The following is a 27,447-nucleotide window of genomic DNA, read 5'->3' on the forward strand; positions in this document are numbered from 1 at the left end:
ATCTTGCTTTCAGACTTACTTTCTAGAATGTATGAGAAAAGTTCATAAAGGTTTGGTTGGAAAGAACATCTTTAAATAAATTGGATTATCCTACAAAAGAAATGTAAACACTTTGACCTTGGATTTGGAGAAATAAATTCATGCATAGCTCCTCTACTACCCTCATTAACACAGAAAAGACTCTCTTCTTCCTTATGAATTGTCAAAATATTGATGACTTTCCTGAAATTTATTATTTAAATTGTCATATATTTATGAATTTTGGTTTGAATAAATTCCATACTGAATATTAAAGATATAAATATATAAATTAATTTCAAAATTAATTTAAAATATATGTCATAAATATATTTCTGAAGTCCATTCAGAATTATCATTTTGATTTTCAAACCCAAATTTATCAAGTCCAGTAATTCGGCCCATATCTAATAAAAAAAAGCCCATGAAAAGTCCACTAATGGCGGTGGTGTACGACTGTAGTATTTAGCTTCCCATCCTTGTTTCCTCTATAAATAAGTTATCCCTCGTGTCGAAATCAAAAGAAATTAAAAGAAAAAAAAAAAAAAAAGTAGAAAAACGATATCGTAGAAGGAGAACTGCAGCAAAAGATTGGATCTTTCTGTCGTTCTTTAAATTAAAGAAAAGAGAAGTCGGGGATGTCAGGAAAAGGAGCAAAGGGATTGATAACGGGCAAAACCCCATCGCAGAGCAAAGATAAAGATAAGAAGAAACCTATATCTCGTTCCTCTCGCGCTGGTCTTCAGGTTTGCATGTTTATATATTTGTTCTATTTATTTGTGTGCATCTTTTGATTTTCGTATTGTTTGGCTTTTGGGTTTTGTGTGCTCTTGTGCTCTTTTTGGATATCAAATTCATTTCGTGAAATGAATTCTGGGTTGAACTTAAGTTTCCGAGCCTAAGATTTCTAATTTATTGAGACACGAAAGCTGGAAGCTTATTTTCTTTTTCTTTCTTTACCTCAATTTTCCTTATGTGCGAAATTAATAACTTCGGTAGAATGGCATAAGAACTGTTTCTTCTTTTTTTTTTTTTTTTTTTTTTTTTGGATGATTAAAGGGCGCTGTATTCGGACTGATACAATTAGCTGGTGAGGAAAGGAAGATACCTTTAGGTTAATTGTGCCAACTTTCTCTCACACAAAGGACACTCTCAACATTTGCCTTTTTTTTTTTTTTTTTTTTTTTTTTTTTTTTTTTAAAAAAAAAAAAAAAACAATGTCGGTGGGTAAAACCTTTTGAAACCAGTGTTTAGCTATTTGGGAACTTTTTATGACTAGAAATCTACAATGTGTCAAATTCATCTAAACACAAATTTTGTTTTGCCTATAATTGGCATAATCACTTTGGTGCTCTTCTCTGCAGCTACTAAAACAATTAAAGCAATTCCTATCCATCTTTCTCTCTCTCTCTCTCACACACACACACATATTGCCATGCATAATATGCCGTTTCTTTATGGATTTTAGGGGTTTTTTTCTGAATACTAGAACGTACTTTTGGCTTGTTCTATGAGCATAGTATCAATTTGGAGGCAGACTGGGGCTTGCTGAGGAGTTGGTTATTTATTGTGTGTGAGTGTCATCTATTGTACATTACCTATGGGCTGGTGTTTCTTTACAACAAAATTAACAATGAATGTTGAATTTGCTTATTTCTTTCTGTTACGTTTAGTTGTCTTTATGTTTACAGTTGTGTATTGGAGTGGATCTTTTGGTTTTTGGGAGCAAGGGAGATCAGACGAAACTTGTGATTAATATGATAATTGTTTGCATAGTCATAACCCCTTTTCTCTAGTAGTTTTCTTTTTAACAGTATGCCTATTGCTTGCAGTTTCCTGTTGGGCGGATCCATCGGCTTTTGAAATCGAGGGTAACTGCCCATGGAAGAGTCGGTGCAACTGCAGCCGTGTATTCTGCTGCTATCCTGGAGTACCTCACAGCAGAAGTGTTGGAGCTGGCTGGTAATGCAAGTAAGGATCTGAAGGTGAAGCGTATAACACCCAGGCATTTGCAGCTAGCAATCCGTGGGGATGAAGAACTTGACACCCTTATCAAGGGAACCATAGCTGGAGGTGGTGTGATCCCTCACATCCACAAGTCACTAATCAACAAATCGTCCAAGGAGTGATAAGTTATTACCAGTTCTTACTTGGTCGTGGATGGATTATTGTACATGGCTAATACATTGTTGGTGGATTTGGCCCCTCACTTTAGGTTGATGGCTAATGAAACCGAAGAATTTGTGGTCTAATTGGTAAATTTTAAAATTTTTCTCTCATGTGGCAATAGTTCTGTGCAGAATGAATATAAAGTTGCTAGGATTCATGCGAATGTGATTGCTCTTAGTATTTAATTCATTTTTATATCTTATTATGCGTTACTATTAGATAAATGCCTATACATCTAAGATTATCTATTACCAGTAAAAATATATTTTAGTTTCGAAATTTGGTTTAGGTCGATTCTTGGGATTCCTGTGATCTGTTTTTATGCATTCAGACCGGGGTACCCAGAAGGCTTTTTTAATGTCCAGAAAGACATGAACATATGGCTGGGTGAAAATCACTATCGAAACTGGAGAATCATATAACTGAAATAACTAAAGCGCAAAAAAGAAAGGAAGTTATATAGCATATCGTGTTAGTGAGGTTTGCTCTACCAAGGAATGTTAAGATGGAATACCTAAATAAATCTGCCGCAAAGTAAGATAGTAATAAGAAAGAAATTAATACACCATTGCTAGCAGTGGCACTTCTATACGGCAGAAAACATGGGAACATCCACAGGGAATTGGTGGATTTCATCCATCCACGGGTTCTTCTCCGTAGCTGGTTTGATGGTCCGCAAAGCTCTCCAGACAGCACTGTTACATTTGAATCCAGACCCAAAAGCTATCTGCCAGATTCTGTCTCCCCTCTTAATCCTTCCTTTTGCTTCTGTATAAGCCAATTCATACCAGAGGGAGCTGCTTGAAGTATTGCCAAATCGATAAAGTGTCATCCTTGAAGGTTCCATATGCCAATCTGAAAGTTGCAGGTTTTTCTCTAATTCATCCAGCACAGCTCTTCCGCCAGCATGGATACAGAAATGCTCAAATGCCAATTTGAAATCTGGGATATATGGTTTAATTTTCATATTAAAAAGTTTCTTAGCCACCAATGTGGCCAAAAAGAGCAGCTGTTCAGACATGGGCAAAACAAGAGGACCCAAGGTAGTGATGTTCGTCTTTAAAGCATCCCCAGCAACAGTCATCAAATCCTTTGACAAAGAAACTCCAATACGCCCAGTAGAATCTTCTTGTTGAGTAACACAAGAGAAGCATTTATCATCGGCACCCTTATGTGTTCTAACAGTGTGGACCAATCGGTACTTGGAACGCGACCTTTCAGACCTTTTATTTGAAAGTAAAATGGCAGCCCCTCCCATTCTAAACAAGCAATTCGAAAGAAGCATAGACTTATCATTACCAAAGTACCAATTCAAAGTGATATTTTCCATGCTAATGACAAGTGCATAAGAATTAGGATGCACTTGAAGAAGATCTTTAGCAAGATCAATCGATATCAAACCAGCACTGCAGCCCATACCACCCAAATTATAACTAATAATATTCCCTCGGAGCTTGTAGTGATTAATAATCATAGCAGATAAAGAAGGAGTTGGATTAAACAAACTACAGTTCACAATCAAGATCCCAATATCTTTCGGTTTTAAAGATGTTTTCTGAAAAAGCTGATCAACCGCATTAAACGTGACAGTCTCAGCCTCCTTCCTTGCTTCTGCCATACATGGATTTGGAGGAACTCTCAAAACAGCCTCAGGGAGATAAGTAGATTCGCCAAGACCAGACCTTTCAAGAATTTTCCTTTGAAATTCAAGGCTTTTCTAAGTACCTGTCAATCCGGACCTTTCCATAAAAATCTGCCTAGTACACTTTCTTGAATCATCAGGCTTATAACAAGAAAAATCCACAAGGTAAACCGGGCGGGGGCGAGTGAGGAAATAAAGGGTAAACAAAAACACAAAGAGTGTTGAACAAAATATGACAGATATGAGATTGAATTTGAGATGATACCAAAGGTCATGCAGATCTTGAACAGATAATGTGGATAACTGAGCAGCAACAATGACAAGAAGAGGTGATAAAAACAAATACATTCCATGAGTAATAAGGTAATGATAACCAAGTTTTACATACTTAAGCTTCACAGATTGTTTAAAATCTGGTAGCTTTCGAGAAGATGAAGATGATGGAGGGACCAAGGGTGCTTTGGAATTTGATTCAGACATTGCTACTTCTTTTTGGATTGGATATACCAGATTTTCTAATACTTATATAATATATAAAGGGAATTTGGGTCTTATTAGGATTTCTAATTAATGTCCAACTGGAAAAGGATTTCCCAATTGGTGTATTACACGGCCCTTACTATCCCTGCAAAATGCAAATTAAAACGATAGACCCGTTGTCAAATTATGACAAGTTTCCAACTGCATTTTAAAAAAAATAAAAAAATTTTGAAATTTGATTGAGAGATCTATTAGAAGCTCTTTTATACAGAAGAATAATGGAGGTGTAAAGTGAGAACCAAAAGAGTGAAATAAAGAAAGATAGGAAAAAGTTACCTTGAATTAGAAATTCCGGGCAGAGATTAGGCATTTTGGCGTCTGAGAAACTGAAGGAGAAGAGAGAGAGGGAGGAGAAAGTCGATATTTTTGAAATTGTTTGCAGGAGTACGTAACTACCGTTCTGAGGAGGAGGGGGAGGAGGAGGACTCTCTCTCACCTGGATCAGTTAACTTATTCCACAACCAATCCAATGTTTACGTCTCATTGTATATTATTAGGATCGGCCTTCTGCAGACATTTCATTGCTTGCATCCAATTTAAATGGAGAAATCTAATTCTTGGATTTTTTGAATTAAAATGCTAAAACATAGCATTTGGCGTTGCGAATGGTTTATATGATATGAATAATAATACAAGTAAAGCACTTGCGTTCCATTTTTATCTTCGATTTTTCAGTCGAAGATCATTGTTTCGTTAAACAAAGCGGCCAATTAAACAGTTGCGTCGTTATTACTTATTCGGAGCCAGTGGCTTCTGACTGTACTCCAAAGTTCAGCATTTTCGAAACGTTTCGTTATAAATTTATTTTAATAATTTTCCTAAAACATAAAAAACAACCCAACCAAATATAGCCCAAAGCTTTGGCTTTCTCTATACTCCCATTAAGCCACGTAGTGAATCACTAATGGCTTATAGAATAAAACTTCAACTCTTTATAATAATAATAATAATAATAATAATAATAATAATAGATAAGAAGTTCAACACGGGGTAGCATTGTTCCCCATTTTCTTTATAAAAAATGCATGCAATGCTATGCTGTATGCCTTTCAGTAATAGCAAGAAAAAGAAGAATTTTTTTTCTTTTCCCCGTCTTCTTCATCTTCAACCGCATTAATACTCTGTTTGGATAGAGGGAGGACGTAAAAGAGAGTAAAATGATATTATTCGCTTTACCTTCTTATTTTACTCTCTTTGTTTTATTTTTATTCCATTTTGGGGAGTAAATTGTAGATGGTAAAATAAAGTATATTCCACATCCACTCACAATTTTACCTTCTTCCCAAAAGGATATTTTGCAAAACCCAAAAAAATTCACCTAGTTATTTTACCTCCTCCCTCCTTTACCCCAAACCAAACAGGCTGTAAGCATGATGGTGAACCGTTTTAGAGACCCTTAGAATGTAGGCATCAGCTATGGCCCCCCACTCTCTGGACAACATCTATATGACTTTTCTATTATCTGTACTGTGCTATGTCCTTTCTGATTTAACGTTCAAGGTCCCCCTACCTAGAGATGAAAACAACAAAATTTGAGCAGCAACAAAAGAGACTAATAAGAAGAGGAAAAGTGAGCTAAACAAGGGAGAGAAGAAATGGCCTGCTAACATAAATTGAGAAAGGAATGAGCTGTTGCTTGATGCAGGTTGTTGAATAGGTCCACCCTCTCATAACCAAGAGAAGAAAATACAAGAGGTGAATTAGTTTTATATTTGACATAAAAAACCTACCATTGCTGGATTTTGCTGGCCTTTTAATGACAAACAAAAGCTGTCAAAATTGTCTGTTATAGAGTTATTTCTCTCCACGCTTTCTACATTCGGAAGTGGGAAGCCTTTGCATGTAAAAGACCTGCCATCGTTTTAACCCCATCGTACAAAGTCCAAACCATTGAGGGTTTGGACCATCTCCAACTGCTCAACTCTTACAACTTCAATGCCCCCCATTAAAAACCTTGTAAGTCCGCACCTACACTTGGTCACCTTATCATTCTCTACGCATTTACCAAACGGAGACCAATGCATGATAAGAAAGGATTGCTACTCAGTAATTTCATATCCCACACTAAGAAAAGTTTAACGAACTAGGCACAATTTTTTATCTACTACTTTGCATGAATTGTACGATACAAGCAAAACTTAAAATGATGAGAACTCGTTAAAATGTCTTCTAACTAAAAATCCTAAAGAAATCAAAATTTCAGCCATGGAATAATATATACAAGGAATTGTACAAGAATAACACTGACCCAAAACTATCACGTGATGATTTGCACATAACGGGAGAGACTAGGGCTGAGAGTTAACCTGATTGCAAATCACAATACCAATCTTTCTACTGTACTTCTATGCTGTTGTCTGTTGTATCTTTCGTGAATGCCAACTCAGAAGCCAAGGCAATATGATCACTACCCCATTTCTGAATAATACAAATAATGTAATATTAGACTATTGAACAGTGTATTGCAGCAACATTTCTTATGCTCAAATGCATTTAGGAGTGGATTCATGCAAGTATAGATTTCTGGGCCAGACAAACAAGAAGAAGCCCTCCAAACTTGAGGACTGAAAACCTTATTCACATCTTAACAAACTCAAATTCAAAAAAAAATCACAGAACCCCTAACTAGTTATGATGATAATTATAAATAAATATTGCATAAGGAATACTTCAAGTACAAAATTTTCAACTGGGAGGACAGTTTGGAGGAAGACAAAAAACAAAAATCCCCAAGAGACCTACACTGAAAGTTAAAGCCTTCAAATAATTTTATTTTCAAATTTCTTGCTGAATTTCATTGTTACTAAGGCTTTTCATATTTGAAATGACTTTATATACCTTTGTTGGAAATCCTGGTGTCCATTGCATAGCATGTTTTGGTATTGGAGCAAGAACCCTGTTAGTCTGGAGTCCTTCAGAAAACCTGGATGTTTAATAAAATTGGAATTGATGTTTAAATAAATTCCAGAGTGATCCAAATAAAATAGATGCAAATCATTTTCCCTCTTTTTCTTTTCTATTTTTCTGGGCCTAATAGGCAGCTCTAAGCTAGAATAATTGAACCCTAAAACTGTAAGATAGCTTACCATATGTAATCAACTGTGCCAAAGAAACACCTATTGTAACTGGTCACCAAGGGTTCTCCATTTGGGTCTCTTGTCCCTGAACAGTCCTGCAAAGGCATAAAGGTAGTTTCCAGATAAATGATCTTTTAACTTCATTTGCTTGAGCATCTGACATGTAAGAAAAGGAAGTTACAACACCAAAATGATTACCTGAACTTCTGTGTATGCACTTTTAAGCTTTAAAGGATGTTCCAGACAGATGTTGTCTATGCTGCCAGTGGCAGTTGCTATTTCCACAGGAGTCCACAATGATGGATCATACATAGTTTTGTCCACTGTAGCAGCCTCAGAATCCAGGTCCAAGGAAATATCATCAAGAACTTCATTACTAGGTGAATGCAAAACAGAACCATTTAGATCAAAAGGAAATTCATTCTGGGAGTTCACCAAAAATGATTGTTTACTTTGATTTTGACCAAAGGCCAGAAGCAACGAATCTTCTGCATCATGTAGCCTAGATAAAAATTTATTTTGATCTTCACCTATAATTCCACTAGCCAGTTGGAAGTCATTTAGCTCTTGAGAAGATGCATCCTCCAGTTTCTTGTCTCCTTCACAGTCACTTGTAAATACACTTGACATATTCGTGTGACAGGGGACTGAAAGGTCAGTGTTATCATGCACCACAACCGGCTGGGATGATAGATATCTGAAGCTCTCCACAGAAGAGACTTCAACAGAATGTACATGATTACCAAAGTCTGTGCTTTTATTTTCTATATAAATATCAGCATGGGAATGTTCAGTTAAGCAACCTTCATTAGAAAGAGAAGGAGAGCTTTTCTGTCCCATTTCATTCTCATCAGGATATGCGTCTTCAGGATGGGAAGTTACTGTAACACTTAACATATGAATCTTCTCGTCCGGTTGATCAACGGAAAGTTTGTTCTCAGTATGAGATATAGCTAGATTTTTGTCAAAGCTATCAGCCAAAACTGAGATAGTGGACTCAGTATCTTCCTTGCAACTGCCTATCACATCTTGCTGAGTTTCTTTTGTTTTTTTCAGACACATTCCACTGTTTACACTTCCACACTGCTGGACTGTACATGACATATCAGATGCATCTGGCAAGTGGTTGTCACTAGAAAGAATAATCTCCTCGGATTTACCTAAGTCATTCTGCTTCTGTATGACTGATAGAGAATCTTCCAGCTTGTTATTCACCACCAGAGGAGCTTGAATTGAGTTGTAGGAAGAATCAATCCTGCAAATCTTGCAAGCAGTTTACTTAAATTATTTGAAGAATACACTAGGGACTACCATGAAATCATTTTATCTGTACCACCCACCTGGTATTGGGGTTAGGATTGTGATTTGAGTTAAATGGCCTTGGAGCACGTATTTCAGCAGAAGCTTGTCCTGATACTTTATCTCGATCAATTCCAGTCAAATCTAACTGCAAGACATCAATGCGATTAACAAGCATTCAAAATATGCAAATCATTTTATATGGGAACAAATAAAGAACAAATACCTTCTGTTCTGAGATAAAGTTGTACAATGGACTCTGATAAAAAAGCAAGAATGTGAGATTCATAATAATCATTACATGAAAAATCTTTGAGCATGTCATAGAAGACCAAAACATAAAAATTTTAGGCCACTTGGGGAATGCAAAACTAGAAATTTTGACCTTTGGAGTACAGTTAAAATCACCACAAATAACAACCGGTGCATTCCACATTTTTGAAACAGCATATGCCCTGTCAAGGAGTGTCCTGACCTGCTTTAAAAAGGCAAATTAGTAAAAGCTACTTCCATACTAACTAAAGACATCCAGATATACATCTTCATCAGCATACAGGAACTAAGAACTAAAATTAACAGTCAATTAAAAGAATGATCCTTCCAGTGGGTTTTGCAAGTATTTATAGAAAATAAAAGAAACAGTCAATGTAAATACCAAACAAAAACAGTAATGCAGTTACTACAGGATTGCATGCAAAATCAAAGCTTGTATGTTTTATGATGGTAAATACCTGACCAAGCTTAATTTCTCCTCTTCTGGGATTGTAAAGAACATGAATGTTACACATCACAACTTTATCAGAACCTGCTGAACTGCAAATGAAAAATTCTTTTGAGGATGAACAGAAGAGATAAAAGATTCATCTTGCATTTGAGTTAAAATGTAAGATTTTAATTTTCACAAAGTATATTTATGAATATGAAATTACATATCAATCAATAAGTAAAGACAGTGATACACCGTATTTATGGATATAATAAGCAAATAACAAAAAACCCCTGAAATAGTACCTTGTAGATAGAGATGACGAGTTTTCAGTGCAATTTTTACTTGTTAACTTCTGATAGGAAAAAAATATTCATTGGCATCAACAAACACAAACCACTCTATTTAGGTGAAAAAGACATCAACTCAATAAGGTAACCATCCACGACAATTTATCTATTGTCGATGAAGTTAATAAAGTTTCTAAAATAATCACTGTGTGGTATGTACCTCTAGCACACAAATCTGAGCAACATTATCACGAAGTCCAAGCTTATTGAACTCAATGGATTCTTCATAGAGCAACTTGAATCTAACATGAAGGTAGTAAAATGAAGTTTTAGACTACAATAACAAATGTTTGCTTGATGTAATATTTTATATCGTCAACATGAAAAGAACAGGACAAAAGAAGTCATAGTGAAATTAAGAAGCAGAAAGTCAAAAAACAACAGATTGATTAATGAACCCACTTCAGCATCATGGAATCCAAGTGCCAAATTTGAACTCAACTACCACAGAGAAATGAGGTGTAAATAGGGCCCATCAGATATTAAGTTGAACTTGAATCAAGGTATAGAATCCAAAGATTAGGACTCGAACATATGAAGAAAGGTAATTCAACCTTGAATTTGTTCAAAGATATAGTATATTTTTTATTTCAGATTATCAGAATATGCAGGAAGTAGCAGCCAATGGATTATTATTGAAAGACCATAGAATCTAGACCTTTTTTATATTCTTTTACATAGATCTATGAACCAAGGAACCTAACATAGAATGGTATAATTTGTGCAGTTGTCACAACATAGAACTTTTGTGTATGCTTCTACATCTGCCTCAGTGTGCAAATAGGTGCAATATCCACAACTATGAGGCAAGAAAAGGAATGCAAGAAAGCTAAAGTGTAGAAGAATCACATTAAAGGAAGGAATTATGTGCAGGACATAATAAATAGGATAACCAACTGCCTTTGAACATGTAGCATTCTGCTGGAACAATGGTAATTAGTTATCCTCAAAATTCCCCATGCAGCACCATAAATAAGGCCCAAATCAAGGCCTCATAAATCTGCTGGAGTTCTTTTACCTTGATGTTCTCCAAAAGATTGCACAACCATCAACTGCATTCCCAGTCCGCATCTATACAAAAATAAACATCAGCAAAAACTTATTATCACTGAAGTGGAAAGAGCAAAGAGAAGCTTTTAACTCTTAATAAAAGTCTAATTCGATAGATTATCTTGTTGGACATGAAGTGTACAAATCATAAAAAGATTAACTATGAACTAGAACAAAACAGAAGATTTTTGTGAACTACATACTGACACAGAATCCCAACATCAAATAGTATTTGAAGACAGACCTTCCAAATGCCACAATAGCCCCGTAGCTTCAACTCCTCTTCCAAATCCTGAAATCTATCAACCTCCTGGAAATGTGATGTCCAGTCACAGACAATTTTCAACCGATAAAGATGAAGTGCAGATGGACAAAGTAAAATCATAATGTGGCTAAAACAAAGAGAAGAGTAATTACCTGAAAACACATTATATCAGCCGACCATAAGCCAAGCTCAAAAAGTATACTTCTCTTTCTCCATTCCCAGTCTAACATACGGCGAGGTATGTGAAAGTAAAGTTTGCTCCGATGGTTGATAGCGAGATAGTCAGCTAGTATATTATAGGAAAGAACAATAAACTTTTCTGCAAAGCATAACGACAAATTGAAAGTTATTATCAGAAGAAAACGCCCCTACAGTGAGCTTTATTAATAAGAATCTACTTGTTCAACATGTACAATCTTTCATGAATCAAATAATTCTCTAATTAGCATTTCCAACAAGTGCATTCATAAAATCCCAAGCAAGAATTACCAGAATCAGAAGGCGGCGCCGTTTTTGCGTACTCCCAATCCCGGTAATCCAAGGGCTTAGGAAGACGCGGTCGAAAAGCTTGATTCTGATCAATCCGCGGAGATTGACGGAACTGATTGGTCTGATTCTGAATGAACGGTGGAGGTTGCCGAAACTGTTGGTTTGCATTGCAATGTGGAGATCGGGGAAGCTGCCGGCTTTGATCGTAAGATTGCCATCGTGGATTAAAACCTCGGCCTCCTGCTTGACGGATTCCTAAATTGGCTTCTCGTACTGAGCGGAAGTGAGAGTCTCCTGTTACGATTTGCTGGTCTCTTCCGCCGTCGTACGGACGGTCGGAGAAGCCTCTTCCCCATTGCTTTCTACCACCTCGATACTGCACCAGAAGCCGTCGAACTTATAGATGTAGCTTTAACGAAATTGAACAAATAAACTGACAGTTATATACACATAGCAGATAGAGGGAGAAGAGAACGTACAGGGCGAGAAGACATGATAGTAGTGTCGGTGGCCGCAGCGGCAAGGAAATGAAGAGGAGTAGCAGACCGCTTCATCAACGCTGAGTTCGACTCGGTGAGGCGCTGAGCGATCACATATGCAATTTGTGAAGTATCTCGATGGTACTAATACGACGCATCGTTTGTATAATCGACAACGTAGACTGTAAGTCATAGGTGTTTAAAATGAACGTTCGGTCGTTCAAACCTTTGGAAATAAGCCGGTGACCTGCTTTTTGGCGGAAAAATAAATCTGGCGCTCAAATATTCGTCCAGTGTCCACGCGCCAATGCTAAGAAAAGGAACGAGCGATCGTTTATGTCCTACCAAGACGTTTTGATTTTTAAAGTGCTTCTAAAGTGTATGTTTTTCTATAATTTCCAACCGCTGGATATACATAAAATATCATCGAACGGTTCATAACAAACAATAGAAACTAATCATACCTGATCCTCAAAGACAAAGTTATACAAACCACAAAGACACCAACCTCCGTTCAAAAAAAAAAAAAAAAGACACGAACAGTGTTTTCCGGTTGGAAAAGATGTCGTTCTGCTCGTCTCTTTCACCTCCACCGTCTCTGTCTCTCTTATCAAAATCCAAGCCCTTCAACGGAGACAACAAAGCGGCCGGCGTCATAGTCAGCTCTCGTATCAGGGGTTCTGCCGACGTACCTGATTACTTATCTGCTGATTGGTACGTTAAAATTCTCCTATTCTCCGTACTTGATTGTTCGCAACTCGATCACGTCTGTTTTATCTCATGGACTCCATTCAAATTCATATATTTGATTAATATTATTGTTGATTGTATTATGTATATGTATCTGGTTAATATTATTGAAATGATTTATATATTGGGGTGCTTAAGATAGATTCAAAAAAGCAACTTTATAGTTGGGTGTAATTTTGACTGCATCTTTTGACATTCAATATGCCAAATTATGAATTTATTAAATGCTAACTTGGAAGAGAATAATTTGAAAATGAAAAAGAAAAGGTAATTTGTCTATCATGTGACGAATGCAATAGCTGAGAGTGAGAGACCAGCATATTTGCTTCTATAATATTCACTTCTGCATTTGTTTGTATTGCAGGCTTGAATCTCGTAGGAAGAGACCTTTTGGCCCAAGGCTGAATGTGACTTTCTGAACATCCCTTGAACTCAATATTTCTCTTTTTCTCTGCATAGTCTATCAAATCTATGTTAAAACTTTCTGTTTGTAGTTTAGTGCAGAAGAAGCTGTGCAGTACCAGCTTGATGCATTGAAGTACAATGATCAACCGCGTCCAGATTATGGAATCGAGGTTATGTACAGGGTAAGTCTAATCCCAGTCCATGATGCCTTTTCTTATTTTGGGTACTGCAATTAGTGCTGCGTCAAGAACTGCCACCTTTAGATAGGGGAATCTCCTTCCCATTAAATCCTGTAAAAGTTGTACAAAACAAAGAAAACTGGCTTTGGAGGACCAGTACTGTTCCTGGTTTTGGTTAGGTCCTGCAGTGCCTAAGTATCTTCTTGCCAGAAAATGGCCTATGGAGGTAAACTGGAGAATTTGAGATTCATGAGAGGTTAAGGATCCCGAACACACCCTTTTTTTTTTTTTGCCTCGTTGATGCATATTTTTAGCCCTTATTAATTATGGATTTAAAAGTTTGTTTTTTGCATGATAGTTTGCTGGATTTGATCCTTTTGAGAGATCAACTTATTTTGGACCCTTCTTTGATTTGGGGCAGGTTAGTCAAGCTAGATGCTTTTAATTTTTCATTATCATTCAATGCCATATTTCTTAATTCTCTTGGTGGACGTCATTATTGCAGTTTGAAAGGTTTAGGCGGATTTTTCACCATTCAACCTATCGAGTATTGCTTGGTCACAAGGAGAGAAAAATCTTAAGCAGTTTGCTGGTGAAAGAGGTTTGTTTTTTTTCCTTTTTCCATTGTTTTGTAGTTAAGTGATACTTTGACTTTTTAATTGAGCTCACTAAAAGATGCATGAATCACCTCTATGCTTATGTTCAGTCAAGTTATGATTTTTGAGTCTTAAGTCCTCTTTTGTGCAATAAGATTTTGCTGTCTTCAAATTCTATGTATGTCTGATGCATATGTTATTGTAAAATAGAATCGATTTAAGCAGCGGGTTTGGGTACAAGGAAATCGCCCAGAGGAGGAAGAAATATTTCAATTTACCATGGTTCAGGTAACTGCATTTGGGACTATTATCTCACATTTGTGGATAAAATGATATCTACCTGCATTTATTTTGAACAAGACTTTCATCCAGATTAACTGACTGAAGATAGTATTTTATCACCAATGATTAGAGCGTCCTTGTTGAATTTTTTATTGGCAAATAACTATGGTTCTTGTTGATAATAGTCTTTAGATTTTATACTCGATAGTTACTGTGTTGTTCGGCAGAAAGTCTGAAATTCATGATTAAGAATCAGAATGCGGGTTCTTGCATGTTATACTATGTCAAGAGTCAAGAACCATAATTTTTAGAACGTTTTATGCAAAAGTCTTGGGGATCAAATTTGTTGAGCTAGATTACTTTGGTATAGATCTAGCTAGCCATTTGTCAGAAATTTGAAAGGAATTTTGAAGATTATGCTTTCATTATGTCATTTTATTTCAAAAGTAGCACGAGAGAGACCTGTTCTGAAATTTACATACTCAAATTTTATGTACTCACCACAGCAATGCGTTGGTGTGTGGTTTGTCATTGGCAGAGAGTTGGTGGTTCATGGGATGGTTATTGGCTAACAGAGTCTCTACTTAACGATGGCAATGCTTTTGCTGGTGGTTTGGCCTACTAAGCTGCAAATGCAGATGGGAATGAAATGTTGAATTACTTCCTCACATTTTGAATATTTTTATTGTTTCCCTATTCAAGCCTCAGAATTGTACATATTGTAATAAAACGTTGTCATGATGGAACTCTGATAGAATAAGTTTAAGTTGTATATATTGTTCTATAGGATAAGGGAATAAATACATGATCGTCTCCATTGGTATCTTCTGGTTGCTCTCTCTAAACGTCACACGGGTCTCTCCATCGTAATAATTTAGAGCAAGAAAACAAGTGCAATTTTCATTTCCTAAATAATGTAAAAACAACAATTGCATGACAAAATATGATTATAAATGCGCAAATTAAAGGATACCAATCCATTTGCCAGTACAAGTGTAGGTCCATTTGTCAAATGATAAGAAAGCAAGCCAAAATGTGAGCTCTCACAAGGTGGTACTCTTCCTGAATCAAGCCAATTTTCATATGCTCACTCATAAAGAGGACAACCCTCTAGCCGCCTATTCTACATAAAAAGGAAAAAGAAATCATTTATCATTTTAAATGCCCAAATTTCAGAAGCAAAATCTTATCAAAGTGAAAGAAACTTCTTCCAGTGTCAATAAAATACAGAATTTCAAAACGCTTGTAAACAAAACTTCAAAATGTTTGTAAACTATTAAAGATTTATAGTCATTCCATCAATCAGCCGTGCATCACACGAATTGTTCATGCATAATTTCATCAATCAGATTCTGATGTTCCAAGTATAACTAATCCCACGTAAAGTTCGACGAATAGCAAGGAAACAAGGATTGCCAACTGAATTGCTACCTTTGCAGTCATTTCTTTGTCTGAGTGATGAATTTGGTAAGGGCATAGCAGTCAGGTGGTGTAATGTTTGTGTAGTAATTCTGGATGGTTTCTGTGATCTCAAATCCAAATTTCTTATAAAAGTTGATGGCATCTTCATTGTTTGTCTGCACGTGCAAGTAAATCTCAGAAATATTCTGCTTGGAGCAGAGATCAAGAACATGATTCAACAGTCTTGTACCTGCAAAACCCCAAACCTTGAATCAGCAGTGGTAAATCTTCTTTTAAGTACTTGCACTATCTTCAAAGAGAAAAATAGCAGGGCTTTTGAAACCATTTTTCATGTACAGCTCTATAGTGTAGATATCATGACAAGTATAGGTCTGTAGTCCAACTTTGAATAGTCTACTGGCAACAATTTGCAAAACCTAAAAGCAGTATGGAATGAAAAACAAAAGGTTGGTAAATATAAAAGCAAAAAAGGAATTTAGAAGTTTTTGTGGAAGGGACTGATTCATGTCCAAGGAGTAGATTGTAGATAATGAAATTTATTTGGCCATCAGGACTTTTCTCTGCATTCAAACAAGATTTTGCACAAGTGGTTCAACTTTGCTCACCAATGCCAAGTCCTCGGTATGGTGCTAAAACACCTAATGTCATGATGTAAACGCGAACAGCCCCTCCTTCCTTCTTCTCCAACCGGCAGGCAATTGCACCAACACAGATGTCACTGTAATAAGCTGAATACATAGTAAAACAACAAAGTTGTCAGAACACTGAATAACTGATGTACGAAATGTTGACATATATCATTGTGCTGGAGACAATAAAAACCTAAGATATGGTAAACATGGTTTCACAATGTGCTAATAAAATCAGGTTTATATGTAAGCTATACCATTCTGCGATATATGCAGGAATCACAAATTATTATAAGAAGCATAATATTTAGTTCCAAGCATCAATCCATTATGAAAAATTAGGTCCTGACTGGTGAATTTCACTAAACTATAGGAACTAAATAGCAAACAGTAATTCACCCTAACAAATGAAAGGTCATGTGTTTGGCATCAAAAAAATTGAGAATGTTTAAATACCAGCATCCTAGTTTGTTACAGTTTCCTACTCAAAAGAAGACAAGAAAAGGATACAACATTAAGAATCAGTCAGCTCTGTAATTCATGATTTAAGGATGAAAAAACAACAAAATAGCTAGACATTAAAGCAATCCAGTACAAAAAGTAGGGATACTTTATTTTATCCAATGAAGTTTATGATCATTTATATGGCATATCATTCCAAAGACTGTGAAAATGAACAAGCAACTTGAGACAATGAGTAGCAGTCCAAGAGAATGTGAGATATGGATCAAAATAGAATTGATGGTTTCAGCAATAAAGAAGAGAAATGCAATAAGAGCCAAGCAAGTATAAGAAGCAATCACTATATTGAGTCCAGCATTGCATAAGGTATGATCTGTATGAGTTAATGACGAGATAGAAACGAAAGGTGAAAGAATATGACATAATTGACAACCAGAAAGAGGCAAGGGACTCGATTAAATTAGGTTCTTTCTTTAGTTTTTTACTTTTGTCTCAATCACATTTCGAAAAATATGTAAACAAGCTGGATTAAAACACTTCAGAGAATCAACTATATTTAAAAAAGATGCCACAAAGAGGCTACTGAAATTGGAAAACTAACATGGATATTTTGACTAATCAACTGATCCCTTAACATACAGCTCAAAAGCATTCACTTCACTTTATAGTATTTAATCCGACAAAATCGATATTCCAAATAAAAATAACAACGGCCAGTTTGATAGCAATAGCATCTCGACTATCGCTTTACCTCCAATTTTTCCCTCTACTTTCAAAAACTTCTACCTACTAAACGGTTTTTCTTAACGAGAATCATACATATATGACTCCTTAATCAACAACGTTTACAAACCAAAGCCCTCAAATCAAAAGCATAATCCGAGCAATTAAAATTAATGTGAATAATAAAAAAACCCCAAAAGCAGATACAAATTTTAGAGAAGATTAACCTAGTTTGGTGAAATCCCCAGAAGCGAGGGCATCGGCATAATACTTGTCGTTGTAGCGAACAGGAAATAGTGCAGTATTCAACTTTTTGAGTTGCATCACATTCTTATCCCGCACCCCGTCCAAAGAAATTGAAACCTCTCGCCCTGCCCCCATTTTCTTTCTTCGTCTCCCTAAGGTGTCTGTCTATCTATCTATGCCTGTTGTAGCCTTGCAGTGTAAACTTAAGCTATTTTACGTGTATATATATCAAACTGATATGAGAAAAAGGAGAAAATGCAGTTTGGGAACGGTAGCTTTCTAGTTGATTCGCTTGTAAGTTCTGTTTGGCTGGCGTGAAAACTGTGAATGGCACCATTCAGTTGGGCCCGTAGGCCTATTAGCCCATAAAGGCGTAATAGTTTGGGCACCCAGATTCAGAAACGGTCTAATGTTATTTTTTTGGCATTGGCTTTGTTGCACTTGCCTGATAATAAATAGTACTCCTTTGAGAACGTTTCTATGCGAATTTAAGTATTACAGATTTAAGGGAAGGGAGGGGGACCGAAACAACACACCCACACAGAAAGAATAATATAAAATAAAAAAAATTCAGGCATACAATATACAGAAATTATTTAATCGTCAAAAATTAAATAAAAGGTTATGATAGTTTTATTTTATATATTAATAGAATTTATGTTGGTTTTATTTTTCAAAAGAATTTAAAGATTTTTTTTTTTTGTTAAAATATAGCCAAATCTATTGATTTTGTCTATAAAGATTATGCCCTTCATGTAATTATTTGTGATGTTTGATATTTTGATTTTATTAATGAAATATATATTTTAAAATCAACCTTCAATAATTATTTAGTACCAGTTTTACCTTCAACAGTTAACTGACTTTAAGCGGCCGAGGTAAAAATGAGCGGTCCCAATTTGATTGATGTCGTTTAGCAATGAACGCATCTAGCAACTCTACAACACCACATATAAAGCACCAAACGGACAGTAGCCTGAACCGAAAAGATGAGAGAGAAGAAGAAGAAGGGAAAAGCAGTAATAGTAGGAGGAAGTATAGCGGGGGTATCATGTGCGCACGCCCTTATTTTAGCTGGATGGGACATTCTCGTGCTTGAGAAATCAAATACACCTCCTAAAGGGATTGCAACTGGTGCTGGCATCGGAATCGACCGTCTGGCTCAGGAAATCATCCAGTCATGGCTTCCCCAACCCGAGCTTCTTCAAGAGACCACCTTGCCTCTCACAATTGATCAGGTATTTATATGCTTTGAAATTAATTATCAGCTCTTATAGCATTAAGGAATTTGCTTGATTTGGGTTTCTATTAGTGGGTGTGTGCATTAATTGCTCTTGTTGTCGAAAAGCAAGCTACTTTTAGTTCAGTGATGGTTTGACTTGCGCTAGAATACCTAATTGTTTCTTTACAGAATATAGTCACAGATGGAGATGAGGCCATTAGAATATTAACAAGAGATGAGAATTTCAATTTTAGAGCTGCTCATTGGGCTGATCTCCATAGCCTTCTATACAATGCTTTACCACCAGACTTATTTTTGTGGGGTCACATTTGCCTTTCTTTCTGCATTTCTGAAGACAGAACCTCCGTTGCAGTCAAGGCTAGGTCTCTTCAAACCAATGAGATCATAGAAATAAATGGGAATTTGCTTGTTGCAGCTGATGGGTGTCTTTCTTCAATTCGCAGGACTTTTCTTCCTGACCTGAAATTGAGGTTTTCTATTTTAACTGCTTATAAATGTGACTTGTCTTTCTAATTCTTTTTTTTATATATATAATTGATTGTTAATGGAACTGCAGCTTATAATGGACTATGGTGTTGCTATTCTGTAGGTATTCGGGCTATTGTGCTTGGAGAGGGGTTCTTGATTTTTCAAGAAAGGAGAGTTCTGGAACTATTGTAGACATTCGAAGGGCGTATCCTGAACTTGGGAACTGCTTATACTTTCACCTTAGTAGCAGTAGCAGAACTCACATTGTGCTTTATGAACTTCCCAAGAAAAAGCTCAATTGGATTTGGTATGTCCATCAACCTGAGCCTGAACTGAAGGTGATTGCCCATTTCTGGTCACTTTCTCAAATTTTTCATAAATTTTATGCTGTTAAGCAGCAAAAACCTGCACTCTTATTGTTTTTTTGACTTTTGATAAACATGTTTAAGTTCTTATTAATGTTTTGACAAACAAAATGAACCTGTTATCTAGGACATCTAGGGCAACAAAGCAACCTTTGAGCTGATTACCTTCAGCTTTTACTGGAAAAACATATGCAGGGAAATTCAGTTACCATGAAAGTGAGCAAGGACATGATAAATAATATGTACCAAGAGGCAGAGAAGGTCTGGCTTCCGCAGCTTGTGCGAGTTATGAAAGATACGGAAGAGCCTTTCTTAAATATCATATATGATTGTGATCCACTAGAACAGATTGTTTGGGACGACGTGGTATTAATTGGAGATGCTGCACATCCTACAACTCCTCATGGTTTAAGAAGTACAAATATGTCAATCTTAGATGCTGCAGTCCTAGGCAAATGCCTTGAAAAGTGGGGAGTGGAAAATTTGCCTTCAGCTCTTGAAGAATATCAAAGTGTTCGACTACCAGTCACCTCAAAGCAAGTCCTAAACTCTCGAAAAATGGGACGAATCAAACAAGGGTTATCTCTCCCTGATCGTGAGCTTTTTGATCCGAAGATAGCAAGTCCGGAGGATTGTGAAGAGCTTAAGCAGAAAAATATGCCTTTCTTTGATGGTGTCCTTTCCTAGCTAATTGGTCACATGCTCGACTTGATCAAGAAGACTATAGTCATAAATACTCCAACCTGGTTCAAAAAAATGTAAAATAAAACAAAATCAAGAAGCAAGCTCGAGTCCTGTTAGTTTATTAGAAACCTATGCCAATAAACAGGCAACTTATGTTTTTGGCAAGATGGAATTGATCATCTCTTCAAAATGAAAGTTATTTGAAATCTATTGTACCAATTATTTTTGCAATTTCTCTTTATTAGTTTTGTGAATTTCATACAGAGATTCTGATGGCTTGAAACTCTACCAGGAATCACTTGAGATAGAAAGATGATCAAAAGCACAGCACATTAGCAGTGTTTTTGCGGATACGTGCTTATCGAGTTGACCAACGACCAAGAAGAAATCGAAAACTTAATAAATTCATCAATATTATCGTTGTTAGGCTCCATTCGCTCAAGAGCGCATATCTTAAACTGAAAAATCCATTTTAATGGATATCAATATATATATAAAAGTCTATATGTGTACGTTCACTTAGCATTTTAATTTAACACGTGGCATATTCTTCTAATTAGGCTTCCAAATGACATGGTTTAATTTGTTTATTTAATGTATTAGCTTGGTTTGGTTTGGTTTGAATTTATTTTGAACTAGTATTTTTAGTTTGATTTGATTTGATTATTAATTGTATTAATATATTGGTTTAGTTTGGATTTATTTTGAGTTAATGTTTTTGATTTGATTTGATTATTTAATGCATTGATATATTGATTTGGTTTGAATTTATTTTGAATTGGTGTTTTGATTTGGTTATTTAATGTATTAATGACTTTAAGTAATTATTATTAATTATTAGTTTTTTAAAAATGATAATAACTATTTTTTCTTTTTTCTTTTTTTTTACAAATTTTCTTATTTATTAATCATTTTAATTATTTATTTTCATTTTTAATTATTTATTTTTTCTTTTATCACGGTTTACATATTTTTACCCTTTTTAGATTATATCCATAATTTATGCTCCGTTTAAAATTTTTTTATTGATAATAACTATAATTTTTCAATTCAAATTTTTATCTCTTATCATCAATTCTTATCGTCAAACAAATGGAAGTTCATCTTATTTGTTCATAATAGAATCTTTATAAATTTATAATTTATTTCTTTACACAATATAATTAATATTTCAAAAATAAAAATAATTATACAATTTATGTTTGTGTTTAATTGTATGAAATATTTGGTTTCATTATTTCTTGATGTATTGAAAGTATTTAAAGAGTTGTTTTAAGCATTTTTTTTTAAATAAACAGGAGGGATTTTATACCCAACGGAAAGACTAGCTAGCACGAGGCCATGCAACCCCTCGCAGAATCTGCAGCAAGAAAAGACCCAACCGAAAGAGATGGGAGGTGAAGGACCTGCAACCACTGGGACTAATAATGACTTCATCAGCTAAAGCATCTACCACAAATTAAATTCGCCTCCCTGAAAATTTTTGCCAAATGCACATTCATTGCCTATCCTGGAGAACAACACACCCATCGACCACGTTCTTGAATTGTTTGCAGAAGAGTCTCGATTAGAAAGAATAATTAAAGAGGTGTTATAAACATTTATACTTCAAATTATTAGAAATAATAATAGAAAATTGTCTCTATAACATCAAAATTAATAGGTTTAGATATTATATTGATAAGTGATTTTCTCCTTTTTTTTTTAATTTAAGAGATTAAATAGTGAGCTTTTAAACTATTATGTTAAGATTTTATCAATAAAATTAAATATTTGGTTAAATGAACTTATAATTCATTTACCTATCTAAAATTTAATGCCATTTATATTTAACTTTTATAGTTGTATATTTTAAAACTTATCCAATGATATAAAATAAATAAATAAATAGAAAAAGTGGAATATAATTAAATCCGTGAAAAGATATAATTTTTAATATAATATAAATTATATAAACAATCTGCGCAAAGCGTAAGCCTTTATCTAGTTAATGTATTAATGTATTGCTTTGTTACAAATGTTTACTCTCAAATTTGTAAAGTAACAAATGTTTCCTCTAACAACCATTAATATAGTTTTAATGTTTTTAAATGGTGTAGTAATGCACTTTTTTTTTTAAAAAAATTTAAATTATTTACCCTCAAGAAATATCTTTTTTTTTTTTTAGTTTAGAATTTTCTACTTTTCAATTATTTCCACTAATGAGAGCAGTGGTTCTTACTCAAACTGTTTTTTATCTCTTTTTTTAAAGATTATTTAACATTTTTTTGTAGCCGTAAACTATATATATAGCAGGCATAATTTTTCTTGATATTGCCACGTAGGATTCTAAATTAATGACATATGTATAACTTAATTGTTTGTTTTTATATTTATTTGAAAATAAATTAATTTATGATTGAATTAAATCGTCTTAAATGTAATTGATTAATTAGAGAATTAATAGTGTATTAAATAACAATTTATATAACTTTTAATGATATAAATAAATACATAATTTATAAATTTTAATAATATGAGCACTTATTATTTTATATTAAAAAATTAAAAAAATTGTATTAAATTTAATTATGTTAAATATGATTGATTAATCATAGTAATAATTATATGATAAGTTGAAGATTTGTACAACTTTTAATTATTTAAAATAAATTATTTATTCATGGATTTTAATAAAATAACGAGTTAATTATTTTTTACATTAATTTTAAAATAAATCAAATTAATGAATTTTACCACCTTTCAATTTGCTTTTTTTTATTATCTCTATAAATTTTAATATTTTTAATCCATATTCCTGAATACATGTCTATCTATTAATTTTTATTTTAATAATAAAAAATCATGATATATTTTTTTTACTATTGATATACCTTTATAATTTTTTTAATAGCATAATAAAAAATTTTCATTCAAAAATCTATAAATTAAATATATATTTTCTCAATTTTACTTTATTTTACCTTTTTTTAACTGTACATAGCATGAGTATATTTTATTTTTACTTTATATATTTTTTTAATAGCATAACTGTACTGCTAGTTTTCATATGAAATCCAGTTCTTAGCTCAGCATTAAATAATGACTGTTGCGCTGTTGAAAAACAGACTCTGAAACGCTCATTCAAGAGAATTATCAATAATAACTAATAGTCTAACCCTTAAAATAAAAAGAATGCTATAGACGTCATGGCAATCCAGTTTGAAAATTCGGCGTCTGAAACTTGCTGACATGAAGATATAATCCAGAAACAGAACGGAAATATGGCAGTGACCATATCCTGTTGAATATTTGATATCAAGCTGCAACCTTTGAATACATTTTTCTGAGAACAAAAAAAGCATCCATGACTGCAACTCTTTTTTTCACATGTTCCGTGTCCATACACGCACAAATTCTAAGTAAAGCATTTTAAGAGACTCATGGAAATGAATCTCTTATTATTAGCATGGAACTATGTTAAAGGCAATTCACAAGAGAATTTGCAGTTAGGCTGAAAAATGTTCAATCACTTTTATTACTAGTAAACTAAACAACCCTCTTTCCCGACTCTACAAGGTCAAAATCAACCACCAGGAGGAATCCATGACTGGAAACATCACATGCAAGCTGCTATAGCAACATTGTCTACCAAACACCAATGCTTCTTTTCCCAATATCTTATTTTTCAGCCGGACAAGTGCAATCTAAAACTAGAATCTAGAAAAAGATAGCATCTCTTTCCACCAGTTGTTACAAGCCTAATAAGAAACATTAAATGAATAAAATACATAGTTCATTTGGCACATATAGAAATGTATTTAACTCAACCATGATTGATTTTTCATGTTCTGGTAAGAACAATAATTACACTTTTGCAGGCCATGTAGCTTGAGCTGACATGATTATTCCCACAATCACTCCAAACAACCCAAGTGCACTACCGAAGATCTCAATCACGAGAATTTTCACGAAAAGAGAGGAATTCTGGGCATCAGATAATGCACAGCTGCTTCCAATTATTCCTACACACAGCCTGTTTCCAGAAAAGAAATAACATGCCGCATGATATCATAAATTCACCAAAAAGAAAAAACATCTAGTTGTTTATATGAAAGGAAATACTCCCATTCCAAGATATACAAGGATGAACTACTTACCCACAGACAAGATTTGCAAAGCCCACAATGATCCCAGAGGCAAAAATTGCATATCCAGCTCTAAGAGATTCTGGGGCATAAATCTGTGAGGAGGGAACACTCTCCAATTTGGTTTGTAGAATAATAGCCACAATGACACCATATATAGCAACAGCCTCACAAAAGATTACACTGAGAAAAGCAAGCAGTTGAACTAAATTGTCATCACTTGCATTCCAAAATTTATAAAATGCTGAAAGAAAATTCAAATTGAAGTTAGAATCATTATTGCCTGTTAAAAAACTTCACAACAGAATACGTGCACACTTTGCACCTGTGCTGTAGCAAATATGTGAACGTGACTAAAAAGTTAATGACTAAAAGCAACAATGCAGTTACAATCTAGGACACTGATGACCCAACTCCTGGATAAGCTCAAACCCATGCTAATAATTCCAAAAGCATGTAAAACTACTAATAAACATACACCTCAGGACATTCATTTGAATAGAGTAACATATTTTTCCTCAATATATCTGTCCCAAATCTTTCTCCCTGCCAAAAGCTTTGCCAATTCCTTTTAAGGATTTCTGAATGGTCCCTCCTATCAGAATTCTGAAAAATCAAATTTACTAGATTGACAATTTTTAGTTCCTAGTCCCTTCACATTATAACAACTATAATAAACAGTTGCCATTTTAAGGCTCACTCCTTTTGGATCACTTCCAGAACCCAAAAGATTCAAATCTTCAAAATAAATGAAATAATTAAATCTTCAAAATAAATGAAATAATTAAATCTTCAAAATAAACGAAACAATTCATGCTTTCATGCAATTATAGGCGGCCACCAGCATGAAGTATAAAATCAGTTGCGGCAATAAGGAATTATCAAAATCAAGCATCAATAATTCATAACTAAAGGAACACAGGCATTGAAAACAAATGAGGACAACAGGCATAAAGATCAATTAAACTAAAAAAAATTCGAAATTACAACAACTAGGGTTAGATTATAACAAAACCATCGACAGGACCCGATGATGATAATTAACAAGAATTAAAACAAAAAAGGGTGTTACCTGATGAGATTCTTAGAAGTAATACGAGGAGCCTTGATTGCAGCTCCAATCAAACTGCTTCCAGTTATGTAAATCCCCCTATCAAGGCCAATCATATGAAATCGTCATCAGCAAAAGATAAAATTAACACGTATAAGTACATAGGATATGTAAATTAGTTCGAAAATGTGTACCAAGCGGCACCGAGGACTGACACGCCGATGGCGATGGCGATGCCAATGGCAGAGAATGTATAAGGAGAGATCTTCACCAACGCGCGTGACCACGAGCTTGGATCTCCCACCATGGTGGAACCTGACATTGTCACTTTTTTGCCTTCTGATTTCTGCTTCTCCCTGGTTATGTGAATTGAACTGATGGGTCAGAATGAAGAGATCAGGGGTTCACCGATCTGATTTCGCGATTATGCGAAGGTAGGAAAAGGAAGGTGCAGAGGGACAACACATGCGATTCGAGAGTACAATTGTGAGGTACGTATTAAAAAAATAAAAAAAAAAATTCTGGATAAAAAATCCCAAAATATCGCGACCAAAACGGCGTCGTTTAGTTTCCGCAGTACGTTAAGAGACTAATAGTAGTCAGCATTCAACACCAATATTATTAAACAACAATTGTACCATTTAATGATTTTATAATATGAAATTGTTATTTTGGAGAAAAATAACTCAAGAACATGTTATATTTTCCTAATCCATAATAACCAATAATTTAAGAGATTACAGGTTATTAATATTAGTTAATTGACCTTAAATTAAGGTATTTACATATAGCATGATTTTATTTATATATTATATAATTCGTATACAAATTTTTTAGGACTGCAGTCAATATGAAAATATGTATTATGGTCACATTTTTTAAGGTTAATTAGCTTCCATTAGGTTAAATTTTATAATCTCACAACTATATTAGAAGTCAACATTTATGGCTTGTTATTTTCTTTAATCTCCGTATAAAGTGCATAAAATTATTGGTGTCACGCCTTATTACAATAAATACAAACAACAACAGCAAATAAAAAAAAAAAAATACAACAATACATCAACAAGGAGACAAATACATATTATCTCTATTTCATAATACTTATCACATTTGAAATTTCACGTGTTTTAAAAAATTCATTAAATTTATCTAAGTTATAATAGATTACTGAGTAAATTGACTATATTACTCTTAATTTAATACTAATTCTCTAAAAAATCCGTTAAATTGAAATAATAATTATTCGTCATATACAAAAGGTAAATATGAAAAAAAAAATATTTATTATTGTTTGAAATCATAAATATGAAAAGTATTTTGGAACAAAACATTTTCTCAAATGTGACAAATACTATGGAATGGAGGTAATAATTAATATAGGAAAAAGCCGACTAGGTGCGGTGAGATTGGTCTTTTCACTAGTGAGTAACAAGTCTCAATTTCAAATTTTTCTAACGTATGAGTCTTCATCAATTTAGTAAGTCATGGAGGACTACCCTTGTTATATAGTCTATCGTGTTATTTTAACTCATTGTCTCCTAACGAATAAAAAAAAATTAAAATTAACATAGAAAAAAAAGTTAATAGGAACATGTTACTTTAAAATTTCAAAATTTTATTTCTAGTATATTAAATACCACATCTATTTTATAATATTTGTCACATTTGAGAAAATAACTTGTTTCAAAATAATTGTCACAGTTGTGGTTTCAAGGAGCAGTAAATATT

The 27,447-nt window shown here is 34.2% G+C and overlaps 6 protein-coding genes and 1 pseudogene across 14 annotated transcripts; 3 read left to right on the plus strand and 4 right to left on the minus strand.

Moving 5' to 3' along the window:
• Window positions 1-533: 533 nt before the first annotated feature.
• LOC105637679 (putative histone H2A variant 3) lies at window positions 534-2,350 on the plus strand. The gene is made up of 2 exons (XM_012221240.4): window positions 534-764; window positions 1,851-2,350. The coding sequence occupies exons 1-2, from the start codon at window positions 657-659 to the stop codon at window positions 2,145-2,147; spliced, it is 405 nt and encodes a 134-aa protein (XP_012076630.1). The 5' UTR covers window positions 534-656; the 3' UTR covers window positions 2,148-2,350.
• Window positions 2,351-2,619: 269 nt separating this feature from the next.
• On the minus strand, window positions 2,620-5,081 carry LOC105637680 (3-ketoacyl-CoA synthase 11 pseudogene; annotated as a pseudogene). 2 transcript variants are annotated; one of them, XR_016322215.1, is made up of 2 exons: window positions 4,646-5,081; window positions 2,620-3,912 (listed from the first exon to the last, which is right to left on the minus strand). The product of XR_016322215.1 is annotated as a 3-ketoacyl-CoA synthase 11 pseudogene, transcript variant X2 (transcript). The 2 variants fall into 2 exon arrangements; XR_016322214.1 differs by having other exon boundaries at window positions 2,620-4,454.
• Window positions 5,082-6,443: 1,362 nt separating this feature from the next.
• LOC105637682 (DNAse I-like superfamily protein) lies at window positions 6,444-12,331 on the minus strand. Of its 3 annotated transcripts, none has more exons than XM_012221245.4 (15): window positions 12,085-12,331; window positions 11,606-11,981; window positions 11,269-11,435; window positions 11,096-11,161; window positions 10,820-10,872; window positions 9,962-10,043; window positions 9,757-9,803; window positions 9,477-9,558; window positions 9,131-9,220; window positions 8,972-9,004; window positions 8,787-8,893; window positions 7,645-8,701; window positions 7,456-7,541; window positions 7,208-7,292; window positions 6,444-6,787 (listed from the first exon to the last, which is right to left on the minus strand). In XM_012221245.4, the coding sequence occupies exons 1-15, from the start codon at window positions 12,157-12,159 to the stop codon at window positions 6,704-6,706; spliced, it is 2,490 nt and encodes an 829-aa protein (XP_012076635.1). In that variant the 5' UTR covers window positions 12,160-12,331; the 3' UTR covers window positions 6,444-6,703. The 3 variants fall into 3 exon arrangements, with proteins under 3 accessions (XP_012076635.1, XP_012076632.1, XP_020536444.1); XM_012221242.4 differs by having other exon boundaries at window positions 9,757-9,806; XM_020680785.3 differs by lacking the exons at window positions 9,757-9,803; window positions 9,962-10,043.
• A 161-nt stretch (window positions 12,332-12,492) lies between these two features.
• LOC105637683 (DNA-directed RNA polymerase subunit beta) lies at window positions 12,493-15,119 on the plus strand. 3 transcript variants are annotated; one of them, XM_020680787.3, is made up of 7 exons: window positions 12,493-12,798; window positions 13,199-13,241; window positions 13,329-13,421; window positions 13,777-13,839; window positions 13,924-14,019; window positions 14,225-14,302; window positions 14,803-15,119. In XM_020680787.3, exons 1-7 carry the CDS (start codon window positions 12,647-12,649, stop codon window positions 14,866-14,868), a joined length of 591 nt encoding a protein of 196 aa, XP_020536446.1. In that variant the 5' UTR covers window positions 12,493-12,646; the 3' UTR covers window positions 14,869-15,119. The 3 variants fall into 3 exon arrangements, with proteins under 3 accessions (XP_020536446.1, XP_020536447.1, XP_012076637.1); XM_012221247.4 differs by having other exon boundaries at window positions 12,521-12,798; window positions 14,835-15,119; XM_020680788.3 differs by lacking the exon at window positions 13,777-13,839 and having other exon boundaries at window positions 14,835-15,119.
• Window positions 15,120-15,225: 106 nt separating this feature from the next.
• LOC105637684 (Acyl-CoA N-acyltransferases (NAT) superfamily protein) lies at window positions 15,226-18,046 on the minus strand. 3 transcript variants are annotated; one of them, XM_012221249.4, is made up of 4 exons: window positions 17,760-18,046; window positions 16,324-16,446; window positions 15,728-15,947; window positions 15,226-15,419 (listed from the first exon to the last, which is right to left on the minus strand). In XM_012221249.4, the coding sequence occupies exons 1-3, from the start codon at window positions 17,911-17,913 to the stop codon at window positions 15,736-15,738; spliced, it is 489 nt and encodes a 162-aa protein (XP_012076639.1). In that variant the 5' UTR covers window positions 17,914-18,046; the 3' UTR covers window positions 15,226-15,419; window positions 15,728-15,735. The 3 variants fall into 3 exon arrangements, with proteins under 3 accessions (XP_012076639.1, XP_012076638.1, XP_020536448.1); XM_012221248.4 differs by having other exon boundaries at window positions 15,226-15,414; window positions 17,760-18,045; XM_020680789.3 differs by lacking the exon at window positions 15,226-15,419 and having other exon boundaries at window positions 15,467-15,947; window positions 17,760-18,044.
• Window positions 18,047-18,745: 699 nt separating this feature from the next.
• On the plus strand, window positions 18,746-20,757 carry LOC105637685 (FAD/NAD(P)-binding oxidoreductase family protein). The gene is made up of 4 exons (XM_012221250.4): window positions 18,746-19,016; window positions 19,190-19,491; window positions 19,611-19,827; window positions 20,050-20,757. Exons 1-4 carry the CDS (start codon window positions 18,768-18,770, stop codon window positions 20,539-20,541), a joined length of 1,260 nt encoding a protein of 419 aa, XP_012076640.1. The 5' UTR covers window positions 18,746-18,767; the 3' UTR covers window positions 20,542-20,757.
• Window positions 20,758-24,026: 3,269 nt separating this feature from the next.
• LOC105637686 (ATPase, F0/V0 complex, subunit C protein) lies at window positions 24,027-26,180 on the minus strand. The gene is made up of 4 exons (XM_012221251.4): window positions 25,911-26,180; window positions 25,738-25,815; window positions 24,678-24,848; window positions 24,027-24,553 (listed from the first exon to the last, which is right to left on the minus strand). Exons 1-4 carry the CDS (start codon window positions 26,036-26,038, stop codon window positions 24,385-24,387), a joined length of 546 nt encoding a protein of 181 aa, XP_012076641.1. The 5' UTR covers window positions 26,039-26,180; the 3' UTR covers window positions 24,027-24,384.
• Between the last annotated feature and the right edge of the window lie 1,267 nt (window positions 26,181-27,447).

Source organism: Jatropha curcas, chromosome 8 (genome assembly GCF_041381405.1).
Source record: "Jatropha curcas cultivar XTBG-Jc1 chromosome 8, XTBG_Jcur_1.0, whole genome shotgun sequence".
Lineage (NCBI taxonomy): Eukaryota > Viridiplantae > Streptophyta > Magnoliopsida > Malpighiales > Euphorbiaceae > Jatropha > Jatropha curcas.

What these genes read in the sequence shown, in the direction of transcription:
- LOC105637682 (XM_012221242.4), bottom strand. Translation starts at nt 12,159, where the DNA reads ATGAAGCGGTCTGCTACTCCTCTTCATTTCCTTGCCGCTGCGGCCACC. An exon ending in CTCAGATTTGTGTGCTAGAG is followed by an intron (nt 9,807 to 9,961) that starts GTACATACCACA and finishes TTTTCCTATCAG; the next exon opens with AAGTTAACAAGTAAAAATTG. An exon ending in TCGTCATCTCTATCTACAAG is followed by an intron (nt 9,559 to 9,756) that starts GTACTATTTCAG and finishes TTTCATTTGCAG; the next exon opens with TTCAGCAGGTTCTGATAAAG.
- LOC105637685 (XM_012221250.4), top strand. Translation starts at nt 18,768, where the DNA reads ATGAGAGAGAAGAAGAAGAAGGGAAAAGCAGTAATAGTAGGAGGAAGT. An exon ending in CTTCCTGACCTGAAATTGAG is followed by an intron (nt 19,492 to 19,610) that starts GTTTTCTATTTT and finishes GCTATTCTGTAG; the next exon opens with GTATTCGGGCTATTGTGCTT. An exon ending in AACCTGAGCCTGAACTGAAG is followed by an intron (nt 19,828 to 20,049) that starts GTGATTGCCCAT and finishes AAACATATGCAG; the next exon opens with GGAAATTCAGTTACCATGAA.
- LOC105637684 (XM_012221249.4), bottom strand. Translation starts at nt 17,913, where the DNA reads ATGGGGGCAGGGCGAGAGGTTTCAATTTCTTTGGACGGGGTGCGGGAT. An exon ending in TGGGGATTTCACCAAACTAG is followed by an intron (nt 16,447 to 17,759) that starts GTTAATCTTCTC and finishes CTATGTATTCAG; the next exon opens with CTTATTACAGTGACATCTGT. An exon ending in ATACCGAGGACTTGGCATTG is followed by an intron (nt 15,948 to 16,323) that starts GTGAGCAAAGTT and finishes GGGGTTTTGCAG; the next exon opens with GTACAAGACTGTTGAATCAT.
- LOC105637683 (XM_012221247.4), top strand. Translation starts at nt 12,647, where the DNA reads ATGTCGTTCTGCTCGTCTCTTTCACCTCCACCGTCTCTGTCTCTCTTA. An exon ending in GATTACTTATCTGCTGATTG is followed by an intron (nt 12,799 to 13,198) that starts GTACGTTAAAAT and finishes TTTGTATTGCAG; the next exon opens with GCTTGAATCTCGTAGGAAGA. An exon ending in GCAGTTTGCTGGTGAAAGAG is followed by an intron (nt 14,020 to 14,224) that starts GTTTGTTTTTTT and finishes ATTGTAAAATAG; the next exon opens with AATCGATTTAAGCAGCGGGT.
- LOC105637679 (XM_012221240.4), top strand. Translation starts at nt 657, where the DNA reads ATGTCAGGAAAAGGAGCAAAGGGATTGATAACGGGCAAAACCCCATCG. An exon ending in CCTCTCGCGCTGGTCTTCAG is followed by an intron (nt 765 to 1,850) that starts GTTTGCATGTTT and finishes TATTGCTTGCAG; the next exon opens with TTTCCTGTTGGGCGGATCCA.
- LOC105637686 (XM_012221251.4), bottom strand. Translation starts at nt 26,038, where the DNA reads ATGTCAGGTTCCACCATGGTGGGAGATCCAAGCTCGTGGTCACGCGCG. An exon ending in TCAGTCCTCGGTGCCGCTTG is followed by an intron (nt 25,816 to 25,910) that starts GTACACATTTTC and finishes TGGCCTTGATAG; the next exon opens with GGGGATTTACATAACTGGAA. An exon ending in ACTTCTAAGAATCTCATCAG is followed by an intron (nt 24,849 to 25,737) that starts GTAACACCCTTT and finishes TGCTTTTCTCAG; the next exon opens with TGTAATCTTTTGTGAGGCTG.